The sequence below is a fragment of the Lepidochelys olivacea genome (genome assembly GCF_965140295.1).
Source record: "Lepidochelys olivacea isolate rLepOli2 genome assembly, chromosome: 20".
Lineage (NCBI taxonomy): Eukaryota > Metazoa > Chordata > Testudines > Cheloniidae > Lepidochelys > Lepidochelys olivacea.
The window spans coordinates 2,378,172-2,395,593 of record NC_140430.1 but is presented as its reverse complement, the minus strand read 5'-3'; the positions used below and the strand labels follow the sequence as shown (position 1 = coordinate 2,395,593).

Below are 17,422 nucleotides of genomic sequence, written 5' to 3'. Positions count from 1 at the left end.
TTAAGGCCTTGTCCCCGCCGGGGGGGCGTTGGGGCCGGCACCAAATTATTATGAATTGCTGTGACTGATCTGAATGAATGTGGCAAGCATGAGTCTGGTGCGGCTTGGTAGGTTTGAACTTGCGAGAGGATTCTGGGAGCCGGGTTCTCTTAGTATTAGATCAATGAGGAGAACAATGTCTGGAAATGCTGAAACTGCATTGGAATTAATGGTTGAAAACGGCTCCATCAGCCTGTATGGTTTCAACATCGAACTTCGGAATATATCAGCAGGGGACCAGCTCACAAAGTAAAGAAAACGTAATATCATGCGATCAGTGGGCTTGGCGCAAGCTAACGTGGGTCAAAATGGCCACTGTGGATGGCATCGTGCTGAAAGCTGAAGTGAATGATTGATGGGAGAGTAAACGTGGATTGCGCTTTGGCTGGCGTCTGTTCTACAGCCCCCCCCCCGCCTTCCAAAATATTAATTGAAAAAACTCGTCATACATGCCCACAAGTTCTGGAGCATCTGGCTCCTTTGAGAACAAAACGGTACAAATGCGAAGCAAAGTAAATTAGTGAAGTTAGTTCCCCAATTAGCATATGAAGGCATTGTAAGACAGAGGGCTCAGGGCAACTCCGAGGGATGTTGGCGGGATTCTACAACAAAAGGGCTCAGGGTGACCAGACCCTGCTTCAGGGGACCCTTGACAGACCAAGTACCTGCGAGGAGGAGGAAGAAGAGAAAAAAAGTAAAGTCTCCCTCTAGGACTGGTAGCTCGGCCTGCTTTGTTTGCCACTCAGGATACTGCGTAAGGCCAACATAGTTACTGAGAGTTGATGCTTGAGAAGCCGAGGCGTAGGGGAAAGATGTGTGCTGTGTAACCTTAACGGCTTGCGTGATTCTTCCCCATCTAAGGGACGGTGCATTAAGCATATTGGGCTCCGAATTCTCACTGGTACCAGTAGCATCTGCCCAGCTGTGGGCCATGAAAGATCCATTTCAAAAGGGTTTTTTACACCAATGCAGCTCACCCCCGTCCCCCCGGAGCAGACAAGGCCCAGAGGCTCCAAGAATTCACCTGTTTTCCTGTTCTGGGGCCCAGCTCTGTGGGTTGAGGGGGGTTTCAATACAAGGGGACGGAGACGAAGCGCTTTGGGGCTGGCGGGTGTCCCAGAAGCTCCGGGTCTCTGCACTCTGAACCTGGCTGATCCTGGCGCTGCCCCCTCCGCCCCGCCCCCCCGTGCCCCCAGGAGCAGCGGTCAAACCGCCAGGGCCTTGGAAGTCCCTAAGTTCACGCCTGCGTGATCCCCGTGCCCGGGCGACAACCTGCACCTGGGAGGATTTGCACATGTATCCCTGCTTGCACACACGTGTGTCCGGACGTTTGCACTTGCCCGTGTGCTCTTCCAATCCCACGGCACACGGGTGGCCCCAACCCGGCCTGATTGCTCCCAGGGCAGTTTGGAGTCTGAACCGCCCGCTCCCACCAGCGGGGACTAGCTCCGGGCTGCCAGGGGGCTGGGGCACCGCTGTGCTAAGCCAGATTCACCAAGGCAGCGACCCCGGAGCATGTCTGCATCCCCAAGCCGCAGGGCAGCACAAGAGAACGGGCTGGAGCCCAGCTCTGCCTTTTGTACCACTGCACCCCACGCTGACGCTCCCCGGCCCCGGAGCTCCCAGATCCCCCGCCCTCCCTCCTGGCCCCCTGCACGGCGCAGCACGGGGCGGGGGGCGGCACGCCTGCTCCCGCCCGGTCCCGTGCTGCCAGCTGGGCATGTCAGAGCAGGTCGCCAGCTGGCACGGGAAAGCAGGCCGGGTGAGTAAAGATTCCCACCTGGCAGGCAGACGGGATGGGAGGGAGGAGAGAGCAAAGCACCCTTTCATCCACAGCACCCCCTTCTCCACCCAGCCGTGCCCGTCCCCCCTCGCCAGGCGGCACAGCCCCCGCCCTCACCTGCAGGAAGGACAGGTTCTGGCTGTGGTCGATCAGCACAATCTCCAGGTTGCCCATGACGATCTCGCAGTTGTTGTACATCTTGTGCAGCGTCTGGTACTGGTGCTGGGCATCGCCCGTCACGCTCAGCCCGTTCAGGGTCCCCGCACACACTGCAACGAGGAACGCGCGGGCGTGAGAGCCACGGAAGGGTTAATCACACACTTGCCCCCCACCCCGCTCACAACCCGCCTGCTGAGCCCCTCCTGGCAGGACGCTGCCGGGCAGCTCCCTAGGGGGGAAACACTGTTGCAATGGCCATTCTCTTCAGCACCAGGCCTGGCTGCTCAATCTCACGCCAGGACAGAAAGCAGTCCGGGGGGGGGGCTGGCTGGGCTGCTCTTTCCCCCTCCATTTCGCTGGGTGCCCCCAACCCTCCTTCCCTGGCTGCCTTCCAGCGGATACTCCCAGCCAGGCCCTTTCTGGGCCTTTGCCAACCAACCCAGGGACCCAGCCCCACCCTCCTGCAGGTAAACAAATGAGGAGCCATTCCCCTCCCCCTCGCAGCACCAGAAAAGCTCCATTGTGACACCAGCCGGGGGAGGCAGCGCTTGGGATGTGGCCAGGGGGCAGCCGATGCCAGCAGGCGGCAGGGGCTAGGGGGCACCTCAGCCAAGCGGGTGATGGACCTGATCCTGCCTTGCCGTGGGGCCAAGGCCCACGAGCTGCCTCCCGCGACGGCTCCCGCGCTCCCGGCCCTGGGCCAGGCCATCTGCCCCCGGCCTCTGCCACCCACCGTCCTTCCCGGGCACTGCTCAGGCGGACGGAGCACGGGGAGGGCACCAGCCTTGGCACCCAGGACACCTGGGTTCACTTGCCAGGGCGGCCACAGACAGGGGGCGCGTCCGTGGGCGCCTCTCTGGGCCCGACCTCCCCTGCTGTGCAGTGGGCTCGAACGCAGGCCCCTCACCCCTGGGTCCCGGCTGCAGAGGGGCGAGATCGGCGCCTCCCAAATCGCGCGAGCTTTCCCCACCCCCTGGGGGGTGCCGAACCGGCCCGGGCGCTTCTTGTGCAAGGGAGCAAACAACCAACCCGCCTCGCGCGCCCCCAGGGCTGGGCGCTGTCGGCTGGCGTCACGCAGCTCAAGCAGCCCTGGCTGGGGGCACCCGGCCCGAGTCAGAGACACCCCGGAGCCCGGCCGCGGCCTCCAGCCCGGGCCTGGATGCCGGGCTCTGCTCCCAGCACGGGCAGGGCAGCGGGGCCAGTGGTTAGAGCCAGAGCTGGGAGCCGCGTCCAGCTCTTGGCTGGGACAGAATCGAAGGGAAGCCCAGGCACCCCCGTTCCCCCTGTTTTATTGTGGGTTCATTACAACCCCCCCACAACTCCCTGCCCCCCTTCCTCTCTCCTCTCCTCCCCTCCCCCCCAAGCCCCTGCCCCTCACCCCCCACGCCCTGCCCTCCCCACCACCCCTCCTCCCCACCCCATCTCCTGCCCCCCTTTCTCTCTCCACCCCACCCCCATCACTGCCCCCCAACCCCCTCAGCCTCCCCCCGCCCAGCTGAACTTTCCATCATCTCTGACAGTCCCTGCAAAGGTCAGATGCCACCTCCCCCCCGCCTCCCCCCAAGTGCAGAAGAATCGGCCCTTTGGGCTGGGGGCCGGGCGGCCCTGCCAGCTCCAGGGAGGGGGCGGGGGATGCACAGGGGCTCCATTGTGCCCGGCCCAGCAGGATGCAGCCGCCTTGCAGATTTGGGGCGTATCTGCTCCCCAGGCTCCGAGGGGCCCTTTGTGCGGCCAAGGGAAAGGGGGGGGGGAAGGGCCCCAGGCATGTTCTGCCTTTACAATAGGGGGATTATCCGTGGGGAGGGGAGCACCGCCCACCAGGAACAGCTCCAGCTATCAGCTCCTGGGGGGGCTGCCCCCTTACATCCGATTCCCAGAGCCCCCGAGCCCCCTGGGGGGGTGATCCCTGCCCACTTTGCCCCTCCCAGGGGGGTGATCCCTGCCCCCCCTTCTGTTTCCAGTGTGGGGGCATCCCTGCTCCTCCCCACCCCCCAGAGATTCCTGCCCCTGCACCTGGGGGGGGAAGGAGTCAGGAGAAATGCCCCCCCCCGGGCATGTGGCCAGCCACTGGGGGCAGATCCTGCCAAACCCTTTGTGCTTCTGCTGCCCCCCAGCACAACCCCACCACAGAGCACCACCAAAGCTCCACGGCACCCCAAATAGCCCCCTAACCCCCTCCCAAGAGCCCTCCAGACAGCCCCCCCAGGCCCATTCCTGGCAAATGCCCCCCTACACCCCAAGCACCACCCCCAAGCCCCCCCAGCAGCCCCCCTCCAATAGCCCCCCACTATTCCACACCCCTGCTCATCCCGCTCTATCCCCACAGGCCGGGGCGGTGCCCGCCAGCTCAGCAATGGGGGGGCTACAAGAGCCCCCGCCCCCCCGCCAGGTCCAGTGGCATTCGGAGCCAGGCTCAGGCAAGGAGCCGCTCCCCCCGTCACCCCCCCCCCCCAGCCCAGGTCCAGACAGGAGGCTCCAGGCCAGGGTACAGGCCCATCAGCCAGACAGCACCCGGCCCTTCCTGCCCGATAAAGGCTGGGGGGAGTCGTTCGGGGGACGCTCCTGGCTTCCCTGGCCAGCCCAGCCCCCCCCGCCCCCCGAGTCCTTCCTGCTGGCCCAGTCCAAGGCCGGTACCAAGGGGCCAGACGAGACTCAGACAGCCTGTGTTAAATAGGGTCTTTGTCTCCGGGCTGAGATAAGGGCCCCCCTTCCCGGCCCCCCCAGCCGCCAGGAGAGGCGTGCTTCAGCACAGAGGGCTGGCACCAGAGGAGGTGGATAGAGCGGGACCCCCCCAGGGGGTTGGGGGAGACAGGGGTGGGGCGGATGCCCCGGTGATGCCTGCGGCTCAGGAGGAGCATCCAAGCACAGCCCCCCACTCCTCCTCTTGGCCCCCCCATACGCCCCCTGCCCCCTTGTCACAGGCGTGAGCAGCTTGGGGAATGGGGCCCTGGGCCTTTCCCCTCTTGGGGGGGCTGGCTCCCATCCGGCCCCAGGGTGGGGGGCTGACTGGCTCACGGGGGCGGGGAATGGGGCATGGGGCCTTTCCCCTCTGGGGGGCGCCGGCTCCCATCTGGCCCCAGGGATCTGGCTTGCTCAGGGGGGGCAGGGAATGGGACCTTTCGTCGCTGTGGGGTGGGAGTCGGGTGCGGATGGGGCAGGAAGGCGAGAGCCCCAGTTGCTGCCCGACCCCCCAGACATGGCTGGTGTTTTAACCCTTTGTGCTCTGCTGCCCTGAGGGGCTCCAGGGATTTTTTAGCCCTTTGCTGGATTCCCCTCCAGGCTGTTCTGTCTCCCCCAATAGTCCCCCCGCCCCCCCGCCTCACTGGGCAGGGGGGACACCAGAAAAATGCAAGCCCCTGCCCCCCGCGGCGGGGCCCAGGGGAAGAAAGCGCCTTTAACTCGGTTCTGATGACCCCAGCTCAGAGCCGGGGGGCGGGGGGCGGACAGGGGGCCCACCCCCCAATGGGAGCGGGGGATGGGCCGTGGTGACTGACAGGCAGCAGCCGCCCCCCACCCCGGGCAGCTGGGTGGTGGGCGTTTAAAAAAAGATTCCCAGCCGCATGCCGGGGGGGGCGGGGGGCCCGCAGGGCCAGGCCCCTGGGTGGGGGAGGGAGCCCGGCCAGCCAGCCAGTCCGGGGGACACTGTGGGGAGCGGCCAGCCCCAGACAGAGAGACCCCCCCAGGGACAGACAGACAGGCCTTGCCTTGCAGGTTCAGTCCCCCAGGGCCTGGGCACCCCACTGCCCCCCATTAAAAGGGTCTCCTGTGTCTAGCACAGGCTGCGGCTCCTCAGCCAGGCGGTGGGGTAACAAAGGGCCCCGTTACCTGCTCCCCCCCTCAGGATCCATCAAACCTCTGACCCCTCCCTCCCCAGCTTTCCTTCGAGTGCAGCCCCCCGGCCACCCCTCAATCCTGGGCTGGGCCACGCCTCACTCCCAGCCCCACACCACTCCAAGAGGGCAGGCAAGGGGGGGCCTGACACACACCCAGTGTCCTCCCCCCCATGATGCAGAGTGAATGGAGGGATCTGGACCCTGCGGGAGGCCATTCAGGGGATGCCAGAAACGTTCCCTCCCCATCACATGGAAATGGGGTGGGGTGGGCCAGCTCCAGAACACGTGGCCTGCAGGACACCAGCCAGAGAGAGAGCCTGGTGGGGGCGGGGAGCCAGGACTCCTGGGTTCTGTCCCCAGCTCTGGGAGGGCAGTGGGGTCGAATGGTTAGATCGGGGAGGCTGAGCACCAGGACTCCTGGGTTCTGTCCCCAGCTCTGGGAGGGCAGTGGGGTCGAATGGTTAAATCAGGGAGGCTGAGCGCCAGGACTCCTGGGTTTTGTCCCCAGTTCTGCGGCAGATTCACCGCTTGACCTCACTTTATCAATTCCCTGGAATCCACAAACCTCCCCACCCCCCAATCTCCACTTTAAACTGCTCCAAGCAGCCACCACCATCTCCCCGCCAGCCCCGAAAGGCCCAAGGATAACAGAGGCTGAGCCCCCATCACCCATCTGGGCCCCCCCGAGCCCAGCCAGTCGGGCCCCAACAATCCACGAAACCGCAGTGTTGTTTGACTCGGCCCTGGAAAGTAGCTCCCGCCGCGACCCCAGCCCTGGGCTCCCCCCAGATCTGCCGATGCCCCTCACTCCTGACCCGCAGCCCTCCCCCACCCTATTTCAGCCTTTGCCCTCCTGCGAGCAGAGATGGAGACTTGAGCTGAAAGTTTGTGATCTGATGATGTAGAGAAAACCTGCCCGCCCAGAGCCCGCTAGGGCACCCACACAAAGTCCATTGGCCACGCGGGTTCAGGTGCTCCAGCCAGGCCAGGTGCCCCCGTGCACACGGATCAGGGGCTCTGGCAGCTGTTTTCAGTCTAACCCGGCTCCGGGCCCAATCCAGCGGAGAGATCAGGGTCCGGGGAGCTTGGCTCAGCCCCAGAGACGCTGCTCCTGGGGGCTGGGAACAGAGGTGCTTTCACTCCAAATAAAAGCGAGAGCCAGCAAAGCTGCTAAATCATTAACTGGACACATAAAGGGACGGAGTCTCCTTCACGTACTCGGCCAGGCCCGGCCCTGGGCTGCAGGGGCTCCTTGAGCTGCCTCCCCAGGCAGAGTCGTCAGCCCCGCTAGGGGGAGAGTAACCCCCGTCCCCCCAAGAGCCCCCAAACCCTCAGTAGGCGCACGCGTCTGGGCATCCCCGCATGCCCGGCAGCTCCCACTGCTTTTCCCGCAGAGGCTGAACACCCCAGAAACTTCCAGCCCTGAGCCTACTGACCGTCGCCACCCCCACAATGCTGAGGGGGAAACTGAGGCACAGCGGGGTGCAGGGACTCGCCAAAGGGCTTGTGTGTCGGGTCAGCAGCAGCGCTAGGAAAAGAACCCAGGTGTCCTGACTCCCAGCCCCTCTGCTCTAACCCCTAGGCCCCAATCCCCTCCCAGAGTTGCAAAAGGATCCAGGAGTCCGAGTCCCCAAGCCCCTTTCTCCCCTGGCCACTGGACAACGGCCCACAAGGAAGAGCGCCAACCTCCCTGCTCAGGTCTCAGCAGGACAAGAAACTAGCAAGACGGGAAAAGCAAAGGCCGGGGAGCAGCCCAGAGAGGAGTTATTTTTAACACGTCAGTGTCCCTTGAACGTTTTACAAAGCGTGAGCTGCAGCTTCCCCTCCAACGTCCCGGGGGTGTCCTGGGCCCCGACTGGCTGAGGGGGGATTAGAGCTGGGGTGGGGGGAGGGTCAATCTAAGCAAACTGTCCCCCATCCCTGCTTCTGGGCCGGGCAGTGCAACTCCACGCAGGGGACTCTGGGGTGGGAAGCCTGCGGGGGCACCCAGGGGACTCTGGGGTGGGAAGCCTGCGGGGGCACCCAGGTCACTTCCATGGTGCGTTGCACACCGTGAAATTGATGCCTCCCTTCTGGCCCGCGGGCGGGAGCAGAGGTGGCAGCCAAGCACTGGGGATCAAACCGGGCAGGGTGGAGAAGACAGCGGGCGCGGAGACCTGGGGCAGGACATCCAGAGTCGGGATTCAGGCCACTGGCATGCGAATGGTCCGGAGAGGGTTCCTGGTGGGAAGCAGAGGATGGCATAGAAGTGGGGGGCTGCTACCTTTGATTGACAGGCAGCTGGGTTCACACAGGGTGGGGCTGGCAGCAAAATTCCTGCAGCTAGGGCCTGATCCAGGACTCCCCTTGCACCCAACGGGCCTGCAGCCGAGGGCAGGGTCCCCCAACGTCCCCCCAGCACAGGGTGAGCTCAGGCCATGGGCATGTCCTTCGTTTCTTTCCGTCTCCAGCCTGGCAGGTGCAGGGGAGCCGGGGAGGGGCTAACGGGAGAGAAGCCAAGCCCTCGGCTTCTCCGCTCTTGGGGCTGGGGCCTGACTCCTGTTGTCTGGGCAGCGCCAGGCCTGACGGGACACACGTAACAATCAACGGGGCAGGGACTTAACGTCTCGTTGTGGGGGGGGGGTGTCACTGAGCTCTAGCAACTTCCCCTTTGATCACATTCCCCCCCTCCCTCCCCAAACCAGGAGCATTCGGGTCGTCACACGTTGGATCTTTGTCTGAATTGCTCTGGCCTGGCGCTGCCCAGCATCAGAGCCTGGCCCTGGGCTGGGTGGACCTGGGTTCCAGCCTGGCAAGTCCTCTGCTGGTGGGAGTTCTGGGGCGGGAACTTTGTTCCAAACTCCAAGTGGGGGGTGGACCCCCCCAGAGGTCGGCGGCTCTGGCTGACCCTCCACCCCCCCGGCGGAGCTGTCTCCCCGAACGGTCCCTCGAACCCAGCCAGCAGCAGAGCAGAGAACCCGTGTCAACGTGCCCGGGGTGGCGGGTGAGAGCTCGAGCTGCCGTGTGTTATCAGCGAGCTGCACATGCTGGGAACGCACCGAGCCCAGCCCCACGGCAGCTGAAGCCTGCAGCCGATGCCCAGAGAGCCCCAGAGCAGCTGGGCGTGCAGGGGGATCGCAGGGAGCCACGGGGTGAGCATGGGGGGAAGAAGTGAGGCTGGATACTAGGAAGTAAACGACTGCGCAGGTGAAATATGCCGGTGTGGGGAGTTGTGTCTGATGGGGGCTGTGGGCTCCGTGGAACAAGAACCACCATGACCCACCGGGCAGTAGCCAAGGGATTGTGCAGACCAGGGACTGTGAGCCCCTGGCATTTTCACCACCAGGTTGTACAGATGCCCTTGAGCTGGGTGGGCAGCTCCTGCTACTGCCCCCACCAGAGCCCCCTCTGGTGAGTGTGTGTGTGGGGGGGAGTATCAGGAGGAAGCTGTGGGAAGGAGGGGGCAGCCAGCAAAGACTTCCACTAAGAGGGGAAACTGAGGCACAGCAAGGGGACATGACTGGCAGAGAGGCAGTAGCACAGGTGGAAATAGAATCTAGGAGTCCTGGCTCCCACCCCCCTGCTCTAACCACTAGATACCACTCCCCTCCCCGAGCCAGGGTTAGAACCCAGGAGTCCTGGCTCCCACCTCCCTGCTCTAACCACTAGATCCCACTCCCCTCCCCGAGCCAGGGTTAGAACCCAGGAGTCCTGGCTCCCAGCCCTTCCCTGCTCTAACCACTAGATCCCACTCCCCTCCCCGAGCCAGGAAGAGAACCCAGGAGTCCTGGTCCCCCAGCCAGCAGCGGTGCTGTCACAGAGGGTTGGGGCTGAGTTGCCGACAGCCCTGGGCAGCCAGGCTGGGGGTCCCGACCCTGTGCCCCCTTCAGTTCCACGGCTGTCGTGGCTACACAATGGGGCGCCTTTATCCGCACACCCCGCCTGGGCGTGGGGCTGGCTTTTCATTCCCAGGCTCCGGCCCATTAGGGGCTTTTGAAAAAAATCTTGCTGGTCAGAGCAGCTACCAGCGAGGAACAAAAGAGCTACAGAGGGAAACATCATGTCCTGGCCCCAGATAAAGCCCGGGTGCTCGGCGGGAGGGGACGGGGGGAGTTCCCGGCCTGGGCTCTGAGTCGCACGCAGGAGCTGCAGAAGCTGAACGAAAACCAGATAAAGGCGAGGAAAAAAGAGAGAGAGAGAGAGAGAGATCGGGAGCTAGGCCTGGCTCTGCGACCCAGCTGAGCCCAAACACCCACACAGCCCGACACACCCACCGCTCAGCCAGATGGTTGCCCGACAAACTCAACACATGTGAGATCCAGATCAGACAAATCCCCTGCGGCACCTGACCGGGGTTCTGCCCCTGTCCCACAGAACAGGGCCCCCACTCCATCTCCTGCCTCCCCTGGGCAGGAGCCCCGGGCTCATTACCGCCACTCTCCTGCCTCAGTTTCCCTATGTGTGAAACTGTTTCCTGCCTGCTTTGCCTATGCCAACTGGAAGCTCCTTGGGGCAGGGACCATCTCACACTGTGGGTCTGGCAGTGCCCGGCACGTTGGGGCACCAATCTCAGCCGGATCCCCTAGGCCTTACTTTAACACCCATAATAAATTAGAAATCATTTCCTGGTGCAAATGGGACATTCACAGAACAGAGCCAGGCTGGGTCTTAGCCATCTTTGAAATCCACCTGGAGAGAATCCGCAGGGAGAGAACCCACACGCAGCCCGGGTGTTTGCCCTGCAATTAGTCACTTCTCTGGCCACCTGTCTTGCTGTTTTCCTTGCTGGGCTTCAAAACAACGGCTGGGCGTTCACTTCCTTTCAGGAGAGCTTTTGGACTCTGCCTCTGAGCCGAAAGGCGAGATTGGAGGGGTTGAGTCATAAAGGACCCACGAAGGAACTCAAGGTGGCATAAGGAAAGCCAGGGAACTTGCCAGGTGCCAGGAGACCGACTGCTTGGGATGGTTAACGGCAGAGCCCGAAGAGGTGCTACAGAGAACGACCCTGCCCTGCAGCAGATCCACCCCGCTACGCAATCAGCCACGGCCGCTGCTCTGTAACTGTACAGACACCGGCCGGACAGTCAGAGCCCCCAGGGGCCCCATGGTGCTGGGCCCTGGACAGACACTGGGCAGAGAGCTGGAGGGACTGGCCCTGGGTCCATACGGAGACTGTGCCCGCTGGAAATGGGGAAGAGTCAACATGTTTTTTGTCAAGGGAAATCATGCCTCACCCATCTACTAGAATTCTTTGCGGGGGGCCAACAAGCATGTGGACAAGGGGGATCCAGTGGATGTAGTGTACTTAGATTTTCAGAAAGCCTTTGACCAGGGCCCTCACCAAAGGCTCTTAAGAAGAGTGAGCAGTCGTGGGATAAGAGGGAAGGTTCTCTTGTGGATCAGTAACTGGTTAAAACAGTGGTTCTCAAAGTCAGTCTGCTGGTTGTTCAGGGAAAGCCCCTGGCGCGCTGGACCGGTTTGTCTACCTGCCGCGTCCGCAGGTTCGGCCGATCGCGGCTCCCACTGGCCGCGGTTCGCTGCTCCGGGCCAATGGGGGCTGCGGGAAGCGGCGTGGGCCAAGGGACGAGTTGGCTGCCCTTCCCGCAGCCCTCATTGGCCTGGAGCAGCGAACCGCGGCCAGTGGGAGCCGCGATCGGCCGAAACTGCGGATGCGGCAGGTAAACAATCTGGTCTGGCCCGCCAGGGGCTTTCCCTGAACAAGCGGTGGACCGGCTCTGAGAACCACTTGGTTAAAAGATAGGAAACAAAGGGTAGGAATAAATGGTCGTTTCCAGAATGGAGAGAGGTAAATGGTGGTGTCCCCAGGGGTCTGCACTGGGCCCAGGACAATTCAACATATTCATAAACGATCTGGAAAAAGGGGTAAACAGTGAGGTGGCAAAATTTGCAGATGATACAAAACTACTCAAGACAGCTAATTCCCAGGCAGACTGCGAAGAGCTACAAAGGGATCTCTCAGACCTGGGTGATGGGGCCACAAAATGGCAGATGAAATTCAATGTTGATAAATGCAAAGTAATGCACATTGGAAAACATCATCCCAGCTCTACACATACAATGATGGGGTCTAAATTAGCTGTCACCACTCAAGAAGGAGATCTTGGTGTCAGTGTGGAGAGTTCTCTGAAAACTTCCACTCCGTGCGCAGCGGCCGCCAGAAAAGCGAACAGAACGCTGGGAATCATTCGGAAAGGGACAGATAATAAGACAGGAAATAGCCTATTGCTTCTGTTTAAATCCATGGGATGCCCACACCCTGAATACTGCATGCAGATATGGTCGCCCCATCTCAAAAGAGATATATTGGAATTGGAAAAGGTTCAGAAAAGGGCAACAAAAGGGGTCTGGAACGGCTGCCGTATGAGGAGAGATTAATAAGACTGGGACTTTTCGGCTTGGAAAAGAGACGACTAAGGAGAGATAGGATAGAGGGCTATAAAATCACGACAAGAGTGTGGAGAAAGTCAATAAGGAAGTGTTATTTACTCCTTCTCGTAACACAAGAACTAGGGGTCACCCAATGAGATTAACAGGCAGCAGGTTTAAAACAAACACAAGGAAGTATTTCTTCACACAGCGCACAGTCACGCTGTGGAACTCCTTGCCAGAGGATGTTGTGAAGTCCAAGACCATAACAGGGTTCGAAAAAGAACTAGATAAGTTCAATGGCTAATAGCCAGGATGAGCAGGGATCATGACCCTAGCCTCTGTTTGCCAGAAGCTGGGAATGGGGATGGATCACTTGATGAGTCCCTGTTATGTTCATTCCCTCTGGGGCCCCTGGCATTGGCCACTGCTGGCAGACAGGACACTGGGCTAGCTGGACCTTTGGTCTGACCCAGTCTGGCCGTTCTCATGTTCCAAGTCTCTGGAGTCGCAGCCCGGCACTTTAACCATGGACCATCTTTCCTCTCCTTTTCCAGCTCGGTCATGCCACTTATTCCATCCGCGACGTGCTTGGAACAGCTCTAGGAAACAGCCCGTCCTCACGTCATCCATGGCCACTGCTCCGGCAGCTCCCCGGCTCGGTCCCAAAATAAAGCAAGGGGCTGCAAGAGCCTGAGGAATGCGGCAAGAGCCAAGCTCCAAAGGCATTTTTAAAGGGACACTGTCAAGGCTGGGAGGCCTAAAATTAGAGCAGCCAGCTGTGACTGGGAGCACAGGTGCCTCCGTGCCCGGACATCCCCCACCCCCAAACGCAGCCCCCTCCTCTGAGCTGGGAGGAGAGTGACACTGACGAGGGTCTGGTGCCTCTCGGCCCCTCCTGGCGTCAGGATCCAGGCATCTGGGCAAGAATGGGGCAGGTGGGGAACATCGGAGGGAGGAACTTGGGATCACAGGGAAAGCAAGGGCCTTGGGGTGGTTTCCTTGCACAGCGGTCGTGGGGGAAGTGCTGAGTGGAAAAAATGTCCTCGCAAGTGGGTTGAGTGTTAGGTGTTAGAGATGGAAACGGTCTATTTCAGCATCCAGTCCCATCCCCCCCCGAGCAGGCCGGCCTCCCCCCCCCGCCCCGCCCCAGTGAGTAGAGAGCAGACCCAATACTAGAGGGACATGGCAAATCAGCCCAGCCCAAGGGCTAGGAAGAAGCAAGGGAACCAGCAGCGTCTGTTTGTCAGAAAGTTGCAGGAGCCAATTGCCCAGGAATCAGATTCTCACGCTTGTCTTTTCACAAGCGGCGCTCACACTTGGGGGTGACAGACACGCTCTGGCCCATTTGCACGCACAAGTTGCACCAAGCCACAGGAAAGGCCAGACTTCCCGAGGAGCTAGGAAAAATCCGGCCCAAAGGATAGCCCGGGAATGCGCCTACAGCAGATTGGTTACAAAACAAGAGCAAAGGTCTCTGCAAATCCAGAAAACACAAATAACCTTGACACTGTCACTGAGCACTCAGGAGAATCCCTTGTAAAGAGCAGCCACCATGCACTGGCCTCATCTTCCTGAATTCCTCCAGGACTCCTGGGTCCCAGCCCCCGACGGTTCGCTCGGGTAATGTTCCCCAGTACAATTTCAGATCCCCTCCTGGAGAGCACTTCCTCATAGGTCCTTCCCCTGAAGCACTAGCACCTGCTTATGCATGGGGTAAACTGAGGCAGAGAGAGGCACTGACTTGCCTAAAGCAACAGCCAGACCTGGGACCAGAACCCAGGAGTCCTGACTTCCAGCTCTAATCACTAGGCCCCATACCCCACCCAGAGCTGGCCGTGGAAACCAGGAGCCCTGATTGCAACCACCTTGGCTGTGTGATGACTCTGCCACAGGCTCATAGGAAAAGCAAGCCGGGGGTTACATCATGAAGTGACGTGTTGCTTTCACCACCACCCCCAATTTGGAGACGCTCCCCTTCCCCCGCCTGGGCGGCCCAGCCCCTGCAATAAAACCCCTTGGGTGCACGGTTGTTTTCAGGTTGCTTTGCACCGCTCCCCTCCCCTGGATTGCGCTGAGACCTGCAAGCACTAAAAAACAGTCACGGGAGCTTCTGCAGAAGTGATTCAGTTCAGAACAATCCAGCCAACCTTGGGCATGCAAATCTGCTGTGGGCGCAGAGCAAGGCTGGGGCGCTGCGCAGTGAGGGAGGCGTCTTCCTCACCCTGACGCCTCGGTGTAAATTGAGAGGCGCACAGTAGAGCGGCTCTGGGCCAGGCGAGATCAGAACCAGGCCGGCAGAGTTTAAACAGGGACCATTTGGACCAAGTGCGCTGCATGGCACAGGGCAGGGAATCCCACCCAGGGGCTCTTCCTTAGTTATCTGCTTCTTTTCCCTCCAGCCTTGATAAACAGGGAACCAACTGCAGGGGCTGCTAATGTCCTCCCAAACTGGTTCCAAGCAGCCAGCACAGAGCCCAGGCTGGTACTCCCATGGGGGTCATTAACGGACAGGGAGGATGAGAACAATTCTAATAATCCCCAAATTATTTTGTCCTGGTGTCTCCAGCCGAGGATCTGGATCCACTTAACTACGAAGTAAACAGCCCCGCAAGAGAGGAATCAGTGCTCCTTCTCCATCATGTGGGGAAACTGAGGCACGGAGAATGGGGGAGTGATTTGCCCACCCAATCAATTCCCCTCCATAGCAGGGTTTCAGGCACTGGTGGCCCTTGGGTTTCTCCTGTTTTCTGGCCGAGGCGTACAACAGTTTAGCCTCACGAGGACGGTCGGTGCTTAAAGTCACTGGGTTGAGCGCAGGCGTGTGGGGGTGACGCCTCATGGCCGGTGCTCATCAGGAGTCTGATGAGATGGGGACCCCGATGTGCGTCTCACCACGTTCAAGATTTCAAAGTGCTGCGAGAGCGACGGCTGAAAGGAGCCCGTGGCATCCCTTCCGGCCTTACGCCCCGGGCAGCCAGCTGCGCAGCTGGGAATAAACCCCCTTTTCTTGCGCCCGAGACCCGTTCATGGCTCCATTTGTTTTGTCCCTGTTTTCCCCAGGCCCAGCCCAAGGAATGGTTTCAAAGGGCCTAGTCGAGAAAGCGAGTGGCTTTCCCGCCCCACACCCACCAAACAAACACAACAGGTGCCCAGGGAGCGGAGGGGCTGGCCCGGCTCCAGGAAACCCCGGCCGTTGGACTAACACCTTCAATTCCAAGTTCCTGAACTTGCCAAAGCCTGTTAGTCAAGTGTGCTCAGGAGACGAGGCCCCGCAGAGAGGCCTAGAACTTGTAACGCAAGATACCGGAGTCCTGCTCTTGGCCCTCTCTGCCCGGCCTTATCCTCAGGCATCTCGCTTCCCGCCACCCAGACACATTCCCCCGCGACATTTTGAGACAGGAAACCCTGCACCATTTGCTTTCCTGCCCGGGCCGATTTCTCGTTTATTTCTCCTGGTAAAACCCATGGGCGCTGGAGCCTATGTCGCCGGGGGATGGGGGGGGGATCCTCTAGGCCCTGATCCTGAGACGGGGCCCTGCCCGCACGGGCGTGACTGTCAGCTCGCCCCCAGACGCGTCCGCTGCCTTGCCACGCTTCAGACAAACCAATGCCTTGCAGAACGACCAAGAGCCCCTGGACCAGCAGACGGTGGAGGGTCCCAAGCCAAAGGGCGACAAGTCTCTTCCAAAGCCGCAAACAGGCGAAGGGGGCTGCCCCAGCCCCGCCCAGGGATTTACGCGCCGAACTCCCATGGGATGAGGTACCTGAATGCTTTGGAGAGTCCGGGCCCTGACCCTGCAATGGGCAGAGGCCAAGGCAGGGGCTAGAATCGTGCAAAGGCGGCTAGTGACTCTGGCGGGGCCCCGAGCCGGCTGATCACCAGCCCCGGGGGAAGGGGGGGGAGCAAGGCCCAGCGGGTCTCCCCCTCCCGGGGCTCCCTGACCCACTAGGCTGCAACCTCCAGCCCCTGACCTCTGCAAAGCACTTGCCGACAGGAACCTCAGTTTACCAAGGGGGAGAACTCCAGCGCCCCTCCCCCCGTAACCTCTGAGGCGGATCCAACCCGCTGGGGAGCTCCCCCCCCCCCCGCCCTGTGGCTTTAAGACCCACCTGCCTCCGCTCCCCAGCCCGGGCAAACAACCCGGCGGGGGGGGCGGGGGGGGCAGAGTAGGTTCAGGGGCGCCTCAATCCGAAACCATCCCCCCTCCCCCGACACAGCCAGTGACACCCCAGGGTGCAAACAACCCCCCCCCGGGCGCTCAGCAGACTCCGGCTCGGGTCCGCCGGGGCTCGCTCGTGCCTTTACCTACCTGCCTGGGGGGCGGCGAGCTCCGGGCGGCAGAGCAGGAGAAGGAGCCCCAGGAAACGTCCCGGGGGGCGGCCGCTCCGCATTGCGCCGGGCGGGCTAGGACATGCTGGCTCGGGCCACCTGCTCCCCGCTGGGGCCGGGCAGGGCCCCCGGCTGGTGGATCCGCTTCGGCCGCCCAGCTCCCGGGTCGCCCGCCGGGGCAGCCGCTTTGATCCGCGTCCGGGACACTCGCCGCTCCCGGAGTCACTCCACAACACACTTCATTCAGGAGTAACTCCGCCGGCCGCCCATTGGCTGGGGCTGGCAGCCAATCAGAGACGGCCCAGCTGAGGTTGGGGCACAGCTGGGGCTGCGGGTCTGAGCCCCCCGGCGAGCCCATTGTTGCCCCCAGGACTGGGCCATTCCCTGATGGTTGGTCGTCCCAGCACCTGGGCAGGGCCCCACTGGGCCAGGCTCTGCCCAGCGGGTCTCTGCCCCAGGGAGCAGACGGGCACGGGCGGGAGAAGCTCACGGGACCCCCAGTCTGCCCCCCTGCAGCTCGCCCACCGGCCCCTGGAACAGAGCCCGGAGCTCTGGCTGGGGCACCAGGGCCCTGGCATCGTGGGTAGAGCTGGCCCCGGCTGCAGAGCGAGTGGCAGGCCCAGAGGGGCTGGGCCAGTCCCAGGGGAGCAGGGAGACAGGCTGGGGGAGGTGTTGGCTCTCGTGCCCTGCAGAAGCGCCTGGCACCGACGCTTGCCCCTCTCTCCAAGGGACGTTGGTCCAAGCAGAGGCTCCCTCGCCCGCCTTGTCTCTCTCGGCTCCTCCGGGGAGTCTGGGGCCTGCCGCACACTGAAATCCCCTGAACACCTCCCAGGGCCTGGCCCCGTCTTGGCAGAGGGAGGAAATTAACCCTGACATCCAAGCCGGGAAATAACCATCTGCCCCTTTGGC

General features: G+C 61.8%; 1 protein-coding gene across 2 annotated transcripts in view; it reads right to left on the bottom strand.

Moving 5' to 3' along the window:
- Positions 1-16,739, bottom strand: part of ERBB3 (erb-b2 receptor tyrosine kinase 3) — a 39,119-nt gene extending 22,380 nt beyond the window's left edge. The window contains exons 1-2 of one of the 2 annotated variants that reach the window (XM_084609782.1): positions 16,494-16,739; positions 1,940-2,091 (exon numbers count right to left, since the gene is read on the bottom strand). In XM_084609782.1, coding sequence (XP_084465908.1) covers positions 1,940-2,091; positions 16,494-16,575 — 234 coding nt within the window. In that variant the 5' untranslated portion in view covers positions 16,576-16,739. Of the gene's footprint in view, positions 1-1,939; positions 2,092-2,888; positions 3,078-16,493 lie in introns of those variants that run through there. The other variant, XM_084609783.1, reaches the window with a different exon arrangement.
- Positions 16,740-17,422: the final 683 nt, after the last annotated feature.